Source organism: Scardinius erythrophthalmus (assembly GCF_964197995.2).
Source record: "Scardinius erythrophthalmus genome assembly, chromosome: 2".
NCBI classification, from domain to species: domain Eukaryota; kingdom Metazoa; phylum Chordata; class Actinopteri; order Cypriniformes; family Leuciscidae; genus Scardinius; species Scardinius erythrophthalmus.
Window position 1 is genome coordinate 53,239,720 of NC_138222.1, and position 16,233 is coordinate 53,255,952.

General features: G+C 38.4%; 1 protein-coding gene across 2 annotated transcripts; it reads right to left on the bottom strand.

Annotated features, from left to right (window-relative positions):
- Nucleotides 1-1,874: 1,874 nt before the first annotated feature.
- Nucleotides 1,875-13,794, bottom strand: e2f8 (E2F transcription factor 8; the record flags this gene model as incomplete). Of its 2 annotated transcripts, XM_081359968.1 has the most annotated exons (13): nucleotides 1,875-2,670; nucleotides 3,958-4,280; nucleotides 4,849-4,984; nucleotides 5,463-5,780; nucleotides 7,041-7,503; nucleotides 7,588-7,672; nucleotides 8,759-8,962; nucleotides 9,077-9,214; nucleotides 10,567-10,731; nucleotides 12,619-12,930; nucleotides 13,028-13,184; nucleotides 13,304-13,555; nucleotides 13,711-13,794. In XM_081359968.1, 13 exons carry the CDS (start codon nucleotides 13,792-13,794, stop codon nucleotides 2,521-2,523), a joined length of 2,787 nt encoding a protein of 928 aa, XP_081216094.1. In that variant the 3' UTR covers nucleotides 1,875-2,520. The 2 variants fall into 2 exon arrangements, with proteins under 2 accessions (XP_081216094.1, XP_081216093.1); XM_081359967.1 differs by lacking the exon at nucleotides 13,711-13,794 and having other exon boundaries at nucleotides 13,304-13,480.
- Nucleotides 13,795-16,233: the final 2,439 nt, after the last annotated feature.

The window sequence follows — 16,233 nt, forward strand, 5'->3', positions numbered from 1 at the left end:
AAACTGTGCAATTAATCCGATAATGATAGGAAACCCAGCAGCGGCCACATCCCCCCGCACCCTAGTTCCTACGTCTATGGCCCAATGACGCTACGATGAGCATTTACTACTTTTAAAAAATGCGGGTCAGAGTCGGGTACACTGATCTATATAATGACGTCATTCTATATAGATCAGTGGTCGGGTAAAATATTTTCTTCTCTTTTTTTGCGGTCCGAGTTGCGGGCGGATTAGTTGAAAACGTCGGTCGGGTGCGGGTTGTTTATACATTGACCCGCGCATCACTGTTACTTACATAACCCAAAGCATTTCAGTCTCGTAATTTAAATCATAATTTAAAAAAGCAGGTAACACAATTTAATAATAACAACGAAAAAAAAATGTGTTTACCATCAGCCATGTTAAGAGTCTGTAACATTTTAGTCTGTTTTTACTAGTAGTTGTTCTAATCGAAGTGTGCGTCTCTCCCCAGTCTTCACCTTTTCTCTTGCCGCCTCCATCTCTACCTGCAGACTGAGCTCGTGCGTCATCTTCGCGCCAGTTATTCAGCCAATAAAGTGTAGGCCTATGTATTTCATAGAAAATTGTGTCTGGTACTATATATAAATTACAAAGGTTTAATTGTCATCTTTATTTCAAACGACCCGACCGACCGCGACCCGTATAACATTAAAAATATTTTTGGATGACTCGTAACCGCGGGTAACCGTTTTGGATCAACCCGCGCATCACTGGTAAGTAATCACTGAACGAGAATAAACAACATCCTAATAATAGACCTTATTCAGAGCAGCGCCATGACAGGTATGAAAGCGAGACTATAAACTTACCGTGTTTTCAATGGCGTCCGATGTAAAAAGGTCCTAGATCACTTATAATTTTCCACAGTTCATATTGTCTGGAGTTTTTTTTTTTTGTGTCTACTTAAACTTCTTGGAAAGATATCTTTTGGAGTGTTTCGTCAGCAGAACAGATCAAAGATGTGAGTGATGTGGGTTTAATTCTTACCGACCGGCCTCGTGGCCTAATGGATAAGGCGTCTGACTTCGAATCAGAAGATTGCAGGTTCGAGTCCTGCCGGGGTCGTATCTTTAGTGAAATATCTTAAGGGATTGTTATACAAACTGGTGAACTACTGACGAGTTTAGCTACAACTCCGAGTCCAATGTGTATGTGGTGAGAAGCAGAGAAAATGCTTTGCAGTGATATGGTAAACCAGTGAAGTGTACTAATATGCGTAAATTAAAAAAGGGTATTAAAGCATCCTTCACCCAAGTCATATGAATGTAATTGGCTGTGATGGATCTAGCAGCCACTGAACTATAATATATATGTAGTTTAGCCTATAGTGAAATGAAAAACTATATCAAATACATTTTTTTATTTCATCAAAATGTTCTTTTATGGTATAAAGGTGGATGTATAAGTATGTCCAACTTTATCGGTAGAAGTATAGTAGCGAAGGGCAATATATACTAGCATATCTCAACTGCTTGTATCAGTGCAAAATGTTAACTATATATTTTATTGCCCAGCTCTAATCTGCTAAATGCGACTATAAGGCATGATTTTAATGAAATATTATAAACATTGACATTATATTTTTTTCTGTAATGCTGCTTTGAAACAATGTGCATTGTGAAAATAAATAAAATGCGTCTTGACTTATGCTCAAATGTTAACGTTAATGTTACTTTAAAAGTACATTCTCTTAACCTAGTTTAATGTTCATTGGTCTGCCATTCAATGGTTTATTATCTCCCTAAAAACATGGGATTGGTCCGCTCAGATCTGTTAGTCTCTTCCAGCTCAACCAATAGCGTGCGTCTGGGGCGTGGCTTCTTTTCACCAACAATTAACATAAACACAAAAGTAGAGCACATTCATTTATCTTTATTACACATAGATCCAACTGTAAAGGCAGTTCAAATAAATGATGTGCATATTGTAATATTACTATAAGTCATTAACATAAAATACAATACATCTACAATACTTTATAACACCCTTAATCTAACATTCTCCCATGTTAATACATATCACAATGGCCAAGTTATGGCTATTTAATGTACTGTGGTACTTTAACACTTTAAGTCAATGCACTCGCAACGAAATCTTAAAATTTTGGCAATTTCTAGAATCCCTGAAATTAGATTTCCTTTTAACATTTCATACAATTATTGAAAATTGTTTTTCATTCTTACTTTTTTAACCCTACATTTACAGCATTTTAGAAAGAGCAACCTGAATTATCTTTTCATTTTGCAAATAAACCCTTAACTATCTTCCTGTCAAATAGCGTAGCACCATGTCTGCATTGCTGTCCTGCCTTCCTCAGTCTCGGCAGTGAAAAGCACCAAGAACCGCAGATTTATGTGTAGTTAATGCAGACCCTACAGTAAAGTAACAATATAAAATAGGCAAAAACATCAAAACACTCGAAGACAAATAGCAAGCACACACAATGGCTCAAACAGAACAGTGTTTTTTAGCAGCATAAGGACTGCGGGTGTGGAGGTCTTAGGTGTCCTCTGGACTCACATCAAGCTTCCTCTGAGGGATGTAGAAGTTTTTGGGAACTGTGGTGTTGGTTACAGTAGGGAAGGAGACGGGTGTGTGAAAGAAACTCTGCTGGAGGGCTTGACCGCCTTTAGGTGTGGTTACTAAAGCCTGCAGGAGAGAGAGCAAATATGCAAATGACTGTCTTAAACAACAGAGGACTATTCACACAAACCAAGGAAGGCTCAAAGTTACTGATATGGAAATTACACTATAGCCCAAAAGCTTGAAGTCGGTAAGATTTTTTATGTTTTTAAAAGAAGTCTCTTATGCTCAGCAAGGATGCATTTATTTGATCAGGAATCAAGTAAAAATTTGAAATATTAGTACAATTTAAAATAAAAGTTTTCTATTGAATATATTTTGAAATGTCATTTATTTGTGATGGCAAACTGAATTTTCAGCAGCTATTACTCCAGTCTTCAGCGCAGTGCTGGGTAGATTACTTACAAGTTGTAGTGCGTTACTGAATACCAATTACATTATTAAAATGGTAGTTAGTATTGTAATCTATTGTTACACATTTGATTACTTTTTGATTGCTTTTAGATTACTTTTGATGTGACTTGTTTAAAACAAATAGTATAATCTTGTACCATATCGATAAAAAATATTTTGCATATAAGTGCAATAAACATTATATTACGTCAGGGTTTCCCAAATGATGAAAAGCTAATAATTGATTAAATCTTAAATTTTTTAAAATAAAAACAATACAATTAAAACACTAACAAAAAGATGAAATATTTTATTTGTTTATGCTGTGTGGCCTCTTAATTTTCCATGACATTCTAAACATATATAAGCAATAGTTTACACACACACACACACACACACACACACACACACACACACACACACACACACACACACACACACACACACACACACACACACACACACACACACACACACACACACACACACACACACACACACTACTATATACTTAAAACAATAATATATATTTTTTGGTGATTAGAAAATTCAAAAGGAAAACATTTATTTGAAATGAAAATCTTTTGTAGTTGTCACTTTAACGCATCCATCAATTTTTCATTCATCCTTGCCGAACAAAATTATTTATTTCTTTGGAGGACAATAAAATATTACTGACCTCAAACAGGAAAAAACTACAGGCACAACACAATTTTATATTTTGTTATTGCCCAGTTTTTATTTATTTGTATTAATTGGAAGCAAAAAAAGGTTTTCAACAGTTTTCCATCTAGCCTAATGTAGATTATAATATTTTAACTCATATTATGAATTGTTAATATATTTGGTAATACTAATTTACATTATATAATTTCACAAATTTTTTTTTTGAGACAGTAACTTGTAACGTACAAGTAACGATCTCTTACAATTAATTTGATTGCGTCGCAGTGGTTGTACCTGTGGTATGCTGATGAGGGTGACGGGCTGTCCGTTTATTGAGGCCGGCTGCAGAGCTCGGGCAGGAGACAGGGGCTTTACAAAGATCATGCCCTGGTGAGGGAGCCCTGGGTGGGGAGATGGCAGTGTGCTGGACGCCTCAGGGGTGGAGTTTGGTGTGCTGGTGCCGGGGATAAGGCCCAGGTTCTGCAGTGTGAAGTTGAGAATAGCAGGACTGGGGCTGTGGATGCGATGGCCGTGAGAAGGAAAGGGGGACATGTGCGGTATCCGGTGGAGAGGGAGCCGGGTGGGGGTAACTTCTTGAGGAAGATGGGGTCTGGAACCTGGAAAGAATGGGAATGGCTGTATCAGTGATTGTTCAATTCATTACATGTAAGTTTAACTGTATGAATACCGCTCTGGACAAGAACCCATATGGCTTGGTTGGTCACCATGGTTTTTTAGTCACTGGATATTTTGTTGATCCTGGAACAACACTCCTGGTCTCAAAATTTAGTCTAACCCTATCCCTAAACCCAACCCTACCAATAGCTTGTCCCTAAAATCAGAGGGAAATGATAGATGAATAACACTGATGTAGAAGCACCTAACCCTGGTTGTAAGTCTAAACCTGACATAAACTGTAAACGTTTCCCTTTAATCTGATTGGTTGATTGGATTATTGTTCCAGGATCAACAAAGATGTTGATCCAGTAACATGTTGTTCTTTGTGAAATCAAGTTCACCTGGCTAGTCTAATGCTCCCTGATGTTCACTGTGAAACATTCTGGACTATATGACAAATTTGGGTTCTCATCTAGGTTCCACTTTTTGAGCATTGAATGTCCATGTTGATTCTATCTGTTTGATTACTGGAATCTGGTTAAGTACTTGTCTTGGGTACTAGCATACCTGCGTTTGGGGTGTGGTAGATGTTATATGTTGGTGTGGAGGCTCTGGAGATTTCCCCATTGGAATACTGTGGATCTCTGAAGTTGAGGATGGACTGCTGAGGGATCGGAATCAAATAACCTGCAGGGATCAAAGTCTGACGCAAACAAAAGAAATTACAGTCAAGATTGTAACTCTTATGAAAATAACCAGCAAAACACACCTAAAACAATTAGGATAAAGGCCCGTTCACACCAAGGACGATAACTATAAAGATAACGATAAAGATATAATTCTAAAAATCGTTCTCCATATTAAAGAATAACAGAGTTCACACCACAACTATAACGATAAAGATATGAGGAACGATATCGTTGGGATCACTTTCAGAACGATTTTTTTTCAGCTGTCAAACGATAAAACACTGACAGTCAATCAGAATCCATTCTAATTTAAAGGTCTCGCGCATTTAAAATGGGGCGCGCGCGCGCGTGCTTAGAATAAAAAGACCGTTATCGTTCGTTGGTGTGGACGCATATATAGTTATCTTTGTCGTTATCTTTATAGTTATCGTGCTTGGTGTGAACGGGCCTTAATTCCTACATGAGGAATTTTTGAAGATGTGTGATTCCCACCTCTGTATGCATGGCTCCAGATGGCAGCCCCATGTCCTGAAAGGGAACGCTGATCTTCTGGGCCTGCGACTGAGGTGGTCTGACAGGGGTCAGTCCTGCCTCGTTGTCTGAAGTCTGAACCTTCTCCTCCTTCTCCAGGAAGGTCTCCACGCTGTGCTCCAGAGGCGCTGTGCTCGTGGGTACTGAGGGAGGCTGGTTCTCACAGGGCTTGGTGAACTCCAGATGCAGGGCTCTCGGGGAAGGCCGGTGGGAGACAAAAGACCCTCTACGGGCCTTTAGACGAGCTTGCAGAATCTCACACAGCTTTGGAGAACCGCTCTTAATAGGAAACAAACACCAGAAGGTTGAAATTGTTACTAAATGTAACGTCAGTACAAGAAATAGTGCTGTCAAAAGTACCGACTTCAGTACCAAGTCGGAACTGACATTTTACAAATGTGATGATACCAGCATTTCCCTCTAGCATTTTGAGCACTGTTGGACGGATTCTTAAACAGCTCTGGTTGTAAAGACAACATGTTGTCTTCACCGAGCGCTTACAGATACACACAGGAGCATTTGAAAGCAGGCGCCTATCAATGGATCCCAAATATATCAGCCGATAGTCGGATCCGCTAATAGACGCCTGCTTTTAAACGCTCCCGTGTATATCAGTGCAAGAGCTCGATGAAGAGCGTCAAACATATCATTGTAGGCTAGCCAATCGAAGACATAGCCTATCTGTTGAGTGTGTGAACACAATGGCCAATCAGAGATACATGTTGAGCGTGTGAATGCAATGGCCTATTAGAGATGTTTAAGAATCCGTTCAACAGCACTCAAAATGCTAGAGGGAAATGCTGGTATCGTCACATTTTTTTAAATTCCAGTACCGACTTGGTACTGAAGTCGTTACTTTTGACAACACTTACAAGAAATGCAGTTAATTTAACAGTTCAGGCTGCAAAGCTAGCTAAAAAAAAAATATTCAGATAGAAGGAAGAATATGTAATCATATTTATTTATATGGACAGCATTTAAATAAAAACACAGCAATAACGTGCAATATTTAGTAAAAACCTATTTTATACAGTGAAATAATGAATTGTTCATCTAAAATTGAAATAAATTTTCACCCTAATGTCGTTCCAAACCCGCAAGACTTTCGTTCATCTTCGAAACAAAAATGAAGATATTTTAATGAAATCTGAGAGCTTTGTCCCTCCATTGACAGCTACGCAACTACCACTTTGACGCTTCAAAAGGTTCATAAAGAGATCATAAAACTAATCCATTTGAATCCCTGTTTAGTCCAATATTTCTGAAGACACAGTCACTTTATATGATGAATAGATTGAATTTAGGCTTTTATTCACATTTAAACATTCATAATCTCACACATCAGTTGTGGTAAACGTAACTCAAGTAGGTTCGCTTGATGTGCGAGAAGTTCTCAGGAACCAATGAGGTTCATTCTCGTGTTACACAGCACGTTTGAGCTTCAGCAAGAACCATTGAGGTTCATTGTCGTGTGTTACTACCATTTACAATATATTCTATATCTATATATTCTTTAGCGAACACATAAAGTAACCTCACCTTTGGCTCTATCCGCTGCAGTTTGGATGGACTTCCCACTAAGCTCTTTTCTCCACATGCTCGTTTAAGGGCTGAGGGACTTGTCGGCTCTTTACCGTGTGATGACTGGTGGTTGGTTTGGTTACTGTTAGTCGTGGCAGCCGGTGATGTCTTTGCGTTTGCACTCCCTGGGCTCTCAAATGTCATTGAACGGACCGCTAGGCTGGTGGGCTGTGGTCTTAGAGAGGTGGGGTGCATGTAAACAGCATATGACCCGCCTGCCTGGTGCTGAGGAATCAGAACCGGGATGATTGGGGAACACTTAGTCGAAAGGTAGGAGATCGCCCCAGCGGGCAGAACTGGGATCTGCATTCCTGAAGGCCCATAAGGCTGATGATTGCTAGAGGACGAGGATTCTGATGAGTATGAAGGGCTTCCATTCACAGCGTCCGTCACCTCATTGTTCGGTTGAATATGATGGACCCTGCAAGCCAAATCCACAGGTGTTATGTCTGAAATTGGTAGTTCACTGTATTTTTTTCTGTTCTAAGAAGTTTTTTTTACTTACGTCAATTGTTCATCTAGTTGCTTTTTGCAGATAGCAGCCAGATGAGCCATTTTGTTTGTGTAGAACTCACTGTTTGCAGAATCACCTATCAGACAAGAGATGGATCATTAGTTCATCATTATCAGAACATTATTTGGCTCTGTAAGATTTTTGTGGTAATATTTTACTGTAAGGTTTCATTTGTTAACATGAGCTTACAATGAAGAATATTTCTACAGCGTTTATTAATCTTAGTTAAGGTTAAATTCAGGATTTACTAATACATTTTTAAGAGCAAAAGTTGTATCATGCACTGTGAACTAACATTAACATTTATATTGACTAACATTAGTCAATACAGGCTGCTTAAAATATATTGTTCATTGTTAGTTAATGCATTAACTAATGTTAAGAAATGAGACCTTAATGTGTTACCACTTTGTATGTTTTTGAAAGAATTCAAAAGCATGCTCATCAAGGCTGCATTTTATTTATTTTTTAATCCAAAATACAGTATAGTCAAGTCACCTTTATTTATATAGTGCTTTAAACAATACAGATTGTTTCAAAGCAGCTTCACAGTGATGACAGGAACATGATGATTTCGGCTGTTGTTCAGCTGAAGTCAGTTCAGTGTTGAAACAGTAGTATTGTAAAAATTATTACAACTTAAAGTAATTGAAATAGTGTATTATAAAATGTATTTATTACTGTGATGCAAAGTTGAATCCTTGCTAAGAGTATTAATATATCTCTCTCTCTCTTGATTCGATTTCAAAGAGACAATCTCAAGCTGGGAGGCAGGAGGAACACAAACTTGAGTCTTTTTACTATTAAAGGGTTGGTTCACCCAAAAATGAAAATTCTGTCAGTAATTACTCACCCTCATGTTGTTTCCAACCCCGTAAAACGTTCGTTCATCTTCGGAACTCAAATTAAGATATTTTTGATGAAATCTGAGAGCTGGCTCACTTCTCCATAAATATCTTAATTTGAGTTCCGAAGATGAACAAAAGTCTTACGGGGTTGGAAACAACATGAGGGTGAGTAATTACTGACAGAATTTTCATTTTTGGGTAAACTAACCCTAATAATGTCTGACCTTAGTTGATATCTGAAAGTAGAAAATTCCCACAGAAAACAGAAGATGATCGCTCAGTTGCTTGCTTACGGTGAAACAATAATGGCTCACCTGTCATTTTAACAGGACTAGAAGGCGCAGAGTTTATTTTCCTGCGGTCGCTCTGTATACTCTTGACCAGCTTGACTAAGGAATTGTGGCGTGTAAAACCTCGCTTTGTTCCGGGGGAGGAAAAGAGATTTTTAGCACAGTTATCAACAGAGGAACGAGACTCCAGAGGCCGTGACGCTGATGATGTAGTAGAGGTCCCCATATCTGTAAACATAACCAACAACAATAAATGATATAAGAAGTGAAAGCATGCACATTACTTCATAAACACCGTAAGTCTGAATAAGATTATAAACAAGTCAGACAGGTCACACTCACCCTTTGGAGATGGCAAGTCTTCTGGTCCAGTCCACTTGAAAGCAGGCTTTCTTCCTCTATCCTCAGTCACATGCACTTTCTTTATCAGCTCTAGGCTGCTCAGAACATTTGCAATGTCATAAAGTCTGCGGATCTTAGCTACAAACAGAAAAAGGAATAATCAGTTCCATATTCACTACAATGACAGGAAAATGACAGAGTTTTAGGGTGTTTACATGACAACGATGTACTAAAACGGTAAGTTTTCCCTTAGCGTTTTCCGTGTACAGATGACACCATTGTCAAAATGATCCCTGTTCATGCCAGGCCAGTGGTTGACGATGTCACTTCGTAAAGAAACATTACGCGCCTATAGACCTTATGTAGCCCCGCCCCTTTTTAGCTCTGCGTTTGTCTTTTGTCTTCCGGTTTGTATTTCCCACAGCGATCTTACGTATATTTATGAATGAACTTCTCGTTTTAAAATCTTCCTGGTTTACTGACATTTGTTAAGACATGCTTTAGACATTATAATGCTCGTGATAACTTTTGTTAACTCTACAATAAGTAAATCCACTTCAACAGCCAATTACTCTTGGACAGCGATGCCATAGAAATATACAGAGCTACCGCAAAACTGGAAGTTAAAAGATCATTTTATAAAGATGGCTGCGCGCTTATTTCTCTGGAGCATAAGGTCTATAGACTGAACACGTAATACGCATGACATCAACTTTTTGTAGTTTACAGATTATAACAGTATCTTTTTCAAAAAAGTGCACTTTGAACCCCGTTTACAGGCCCCCAAAAAGCTGTTGTCATGTAAATGAATGGTGTAAAAAGTTTTCTGCTTTTAGTTCAAAACAGTGTCATGTAAACCACCAAAGCACTTAGCCAAATGAAACCACTTAGCTGTGAGAACTTGAGAGCGTTTTGGCAACGCAGCTTTTTTCCCAGTTGAGACGCTTTGCTTGCTATGATATGGAATATCCGTGGGGGTGTTACTAGTATCTAATATTTCAAAGATAGTTTGTTTTTGTATTGTTTCTATCTAAAAATGTCGATACAATGTAATGTATTTGCTCTGGCTTTTGTTTTAAATTATTTTGTTCTGTTATGCTTGTTGTTGTCATCTGTTGACGTCGTACAAGCAGAATGTGGTGGTTGATCAGTGTTGTAATTGCCCCCTCCTCTACTGTGATTGGACGGTTGGGTAAAAAGTGACAGTAATGAGCGTTTTACCCAAAGTTGAACATTCTTCAACTCTAGGCGACTGGTAAAAAACGCCAATTGGGAAAATACACTAGGAGGACACACACGGCCATAGACTAGAAAGTTTTAATAAATCAGTTTCTTCAAAGCAGTTTTTATTGGTCGAGTACATTTGATTATGCACTTTTTAAAAGATTTGTATCTGTTTTCAACCACCAAATGAAACGGAAAACATAAGTGCCCTCCACTATCACAATGATCAGAGTGTATTTTATATGTACGATGAGAACAGCACTCACTTTTGAACTTGTTTTTGTCCTGATCCACCACGTGATCTTCACCGATGAGGATCTTGGCAGCTATTTCGAGACTAACCACAGGAGGGCTGGACACCAGGAATAACATGACGAATTTCTGACTCATCACTCTCAGAGATTTGTCTTTTCGACTATTCGCTGAAGCTGCTGGGAAAAAGCAGAGTTAACAGGTTTTATTCACGGAGTATGCATAGCACGAATCTGTGTTTGAAAGTTTTAACGAACAAATCATGATTTGATTTGTTACTTTTGTACTAAAATGCATTCTAAATGTACGAAGGCTGGTATTATAACCGTGTTGAGATGAAATGTTAGACATATATATTTCATCTTAAATGTGCAGTATGTAAAATTGACAGCTAGCGGTTGAAAGACTCAACGCTTATGTGGGCTGCCAGATTAAGAACACGCAACAACAGGGTTCCTCAAACTCGGTCCTGGAGGGCCACTGTCCTGCACAGATAAGCTCCAACCCTGATCAAACACACCTGAGCAAGCTAATCAATGTCTTCAGGATCACTAGAAACTCACAGCTAGGTGTGTTTGATCAGGGTTGGAGCTAAACTGTGCAGGACAGTGGCCCTCCAGGACCGAGTTTGAGGAACCCTGCGCAACAGGAACGAACGCAATTGACAACAGAGAGCCATGAGTTTTAATATGCCTCTGGTCATAGAGTTTTTAAGATGGATGCTGAGGCTTTTTAGGTCGGGTATAATCTGCAATCTCTGACCTAGTTTGTTTGCTGGCTTCCATGGCTGCAATATGCTGCGTTTTCTGCCCACTGGAAACTAGGTGTGTTGAAATACTATTGGGTAATTTGGCAGTGTGAGGAACCACACAGACCAAAACAAAAACAAAATTCCCACACAGAACTAACATCTCGAAGTAGAATAACTGGCTAGAATTGCTTTTCGGAGAAACAAGTATGTGAACTTAGCATGTTTCCTAAATCTCTGCAAACATATTATGGTAGATTTTTGCTTTAGTACAGAAATTTTACAATCTACACCTTTAAATATATCTCATCATATACAGTAAGAAAAAAAAAAAGCATTATAGCAGCTGCAAGGTTTCGCTGTATAAAAATACAGATTCACCTTGCATGTAAAACATAGGCAAAGTTGTGCCGGATGAGAGATACTGTATGTGTGAGGCCAAGTTTATTTGTATAGCATTTCCCACAAGCCAGTAGTTTAATCTTTGCTGTAAATACATTTTAGGCTTGGCATTTACCGTGCCACTATAATTTGTTTGTTTTGTACTTATATTATTTTTTAATTCCTTTTCTGTTCTAAATACCATTAAGTAAGGGATAATGTATAGTGAGCCGGTTGTTATAGTGAATAACAACCCCGACAGGCTGAACGCGAAGCGGAGGGATCTTGAATCAGCCTGAAGGGGTTGTTTTTCACTATAACAACCGGCTCACTATACATTATCCCGCTTATTACATGGCTACATACAAAATAAATAAATAATTTGACACAAATTATTTATTCAAAAAGGAGTTTATTGATTTAAAAACGATTGTATTGCTTCCGCTAAAGAAAATAGTCAGTTCCGCGTCCATAGCAACGCGCTGTTTTTCATGGCAACGGTCTGTTATACTTCGCAGCGGTCTGTTATCAAGAAATAACAGACCGCATTCTACATTGGAATTCAGCCAAGCCATGTAATAAATATAAATAATGGTTGTGGACGGAGAGAAACTAAAATATATATTTTAATGGTTGTAAATGTTTTGTTTTATTTACCGGCATTTTGCATTATTTCTGAATGTGTTTCTGAACTTTTAAGCGACTCCATCTGTGTATTTTGTTTCTCTCAACAATGGAATTTTGACCCGGAGTGACTTATAGTCAAGTTTAACTTACTCCATATTAACATTGGAACAAAATTAAGAACAAATTTATGTGCGTACGTATGTGTTTTGAATTAGGTGGACATTTTTCATGAGAAGAACACACAGTTCTCCTGTGTGTACGAATACAAAATAATGAAATGAGACCCAGTGTGAGGCTGTGGCATAGTTACCTGCTTTAGGATCTGTTCCTGAAAGCTCTGCTTGACCAGAGTCTCCATCCATATCAAAACTGGACATTTCTTCATTCTCCTTCTCCTCTCCCTCCAAGTCGAACTCTCTCTCTTCTCGCTCTAGGTTCCTTTGACGGATCTGGTGTATCAGTTGCTCATAGCGGTTCTCTCTGCCAGCCCGCTTCAGCACGGCAAGTGTCTGCGCAAGTTTCACCCGGCCGTGCCACGTGTAGCAGTTCTTGGCCAGCCGGCTGACCATGTTTAGGCTCTCGAGAACGTTCATGATGTCGTAAATACGTCGTCGTTCCACTTCTGAGAGGATAGTGAGAATGGAAGCCATTAGGATTGATGAAACAAACATGATTGATGACTAAAATAAGTCGTTTTGTTTGATCAGCGAGTGACTTACTCAGTTCTGATGCCACATCGTCGAGGCTGATTTTGTTGTTCACAGCAGGATTGGGGTAGTTTGGGTACCTTGCAAGAAATTTGAAACACAGCAAACCCAGGCTTTTGTCTTTACGACTTATCTGGAGCTTTTCTACTTCTTCCCCTTGCTCAGGCTCCTGTGTGGCACGACAATGGAAAACACACAAAGCATTTTAGCAATACAGAGGCAGAACTGCAACAAATAGTGAGACTCTGAGTACTGTCACACACACACACAGACTTGCACTGATGATACCTGTGAGTTTTCAGATTCGCCACTGTCCACGGCTTGTTCTTTCTCGCGGTTGCGAATCTCAGGACTGGCCGCACTGATGAGCATCTTCAGGTTGGAGGTGGGTGTCCAGGGCTCGCTAGACGGTGCCTCGAGGCCCTTAGTAGGTGTTGTCAGGGGCCCCATGATATTATGGCTCTCAAGTGACAAAGCTTCAGATGCTGAAGCCTTATTTGAGTTTTTTAGTGGTGTTTGTGGTTCGACAAAAACATGCCCCTGTTACATAGAAAACACAATAGGTCATCATGATCATAATCACACATTTTATTTTTCAAAAAATGCTTATTTTATGTAGTAGGACAATAATTTGTACTGGTTCTTCAAGTCACTATTTTGTTGACATTTGTTACACCAAAATACTTGTATCTGACCTTGTCATTTGTTGATGTTGCCTTCAGTGGACTTATTAAAGGCTTCTTGATTAATGTTTGACCTTCTGATAATGTACTGGACATTTTCCACCTAAAAAAAAAAAAAAAAAACCGAACACACGAGGCAACGTTTCAATAATCAACGTTCACTTACACAGTTTAAATTACAATCAATAAATCAATCCTACCGTTTCTTCACAGCATTATACAGTCTCGGGGACAACATTGTGAAGATCAGTCACGGGTATAACTCACACACAGCTAAAACTAATTTAAAAAATGTAACAGATATGAATAAATGTGCATAAATCAAAAAGTATTTTGATTTCAAATTAGTGTTGATATTTTTGCGCTTAGCAATAACTGACAAGCGTTCCAACGAATGGCTACGGAGACCTTAAGCGAAAACACACCCCCAACTGACAGCGGCCAATGAGAGGGCGCGAGGAGGCGGGACTTCACCACGACCCGCGCGCCTCCACACTTTTTGAAATCTTGGCGCGGAATCTAGCAGATTGCAAAATACTTAGTCCGGAAGTTACTAACTTTCCTACAACTCTAAAGAAATCGTTTAGCTGCCCGATTTTCTTGCGCTTTTAATAATTTAACGGTCTAGATAAACTATTAATATTCCTGAGTTTTTTAAAGATTACTAGCATAGGTAGCTAACAACTCATTTACTTATCTAAATATTGCATTTAAATTAGAATATGATATATAATAAGCGCTCGGGAATGAATTATGTACTTATATACGTTCGTATTTACATCAAGATTGTAGTCATGTTGGCTCATAACACTACAAAACTAGAGGTTTCAGTCAGTTAGCGCGGGTTAAAAATCCAGAGAGCCGCCAGTGTGATTGGTGTCCTAAGGGTAAATGTATGATAATATAATTAAATGAACGTACGCATTATAAAACAAAACATTGTTTTCGATTAATTTTAGTTTCTAAAACAGATGTTAGTTAGGCTAAGCCAAACAATCCTGAAACTTATCCGCAAGCTTACAGCCAACTAACATTACCTCACATTACACTACTCTCCATAGAATAAAACTACAAAAACATGACAAATATAAAAAGCTACTCACCCAAAAAGAGAAATGTACCTCTCTCACATACTACTCGGCATCGGTCGTGCCCATTAATCCGTAGGAATAACGTTACTTTACAGATAAGTTACTGTAAGTATCACACGTTTACAGTTCCTGGTTTCCAAGAATATCGGATCCAACACTTCTGTAAGTTAACCCAAGTCACATTAAAGTAACCGTGAATAAATATAAAGAGGAAACAAACTGCCTTTGATGCATAGCTGAGGAAAAGTTGAATGTGTCCGTTTCCTAGTGAGTAAAAAAGTTTATTTGCTCAGTCTGACCATTTGTCCCGCCTAGATACTGGACACACAGCGCGCTACACTCCGCCCCGCCTCCACACTCCTCTCCGCCAATCACAGTAGAGGAACCCAGACTGGAGGCGGAGTCAGACTTCCGGCTGCTACTTCGACAGCAGGTCATGGGGGTGAAAACCTCAGTGAACCTGGTTGTTACTTGTTGGGGAAAATAAGCCTTTGTTTTTAATTTTAAAGTCAGAAGTTCAACATTACCTAAAAACAATAATATGTTTGGAGAAATAAGAGCTGAAAAATGTGTTTCTATTTGAAAACATGTTAATATTTTAATTTACCTTTATCTCTTGTCATTTGTTAATTCACTGTTTTTCCATTTATTTATTCATTTGTTTGTTTTATTTTTATGTTTATTCAATTATTGGCTGTATTTGTAATTCTTCAAAACACATTTTCTTTCAGTTGTAAGCAGGGCCTAAAGTTAACACTTGGCAAGCGCTAAATGCGAGTATAAATCGGCGTTGGCCGGTAACATTTTTATGAATTCTAACTATGCATTTTCAAAAACAATGATACTCGGGACAGTTTACGGGCCAGCGCTGCATCGTCATGAAAATTTAAGCCTTGACGTGAAAACTTGAAATTTAAGTGCAAGGAGACGCAAAATGGAGCTCATTTTGTTATTCGCGCATGTGCGTCTCAAACAGCTTGCAAACACTGAATTGAGCTTCTTCTTCTTGCACTTGAGCGGACAAATTCACAAAATTATTTAAAAAATTAGTGAGTATCCTAGGAAACATAGTCGGTTATGTCTATAAACAGTTGAGAAAGTAAATGCATGTGTATCAGTATCGGTATATTAGATCCGTGCATTCGCTCTTAAAGTGACAGCAGCCAAAGGACAAAGAAAAAAATCACTGCTCTTGACTGAATACCTTTTGTAACTTTATTAAGGATTAATTAATAAGGATGTTTAATTTATACAGTGAAAACTATGCCGTGTTATTTTACATTTGTTTAATTTAATAAAATTCTGTACCTGAAAACTTGTTAGACCTACCCGAAAAACCTGAACAGCACTGTTTATTTCATTTATCTTTGTTATATTGTATTTATTTGTGTTTGTAATTTGATTTCTTGTTCTTATTTTATTACTGACTGTTTACTTGAATGTT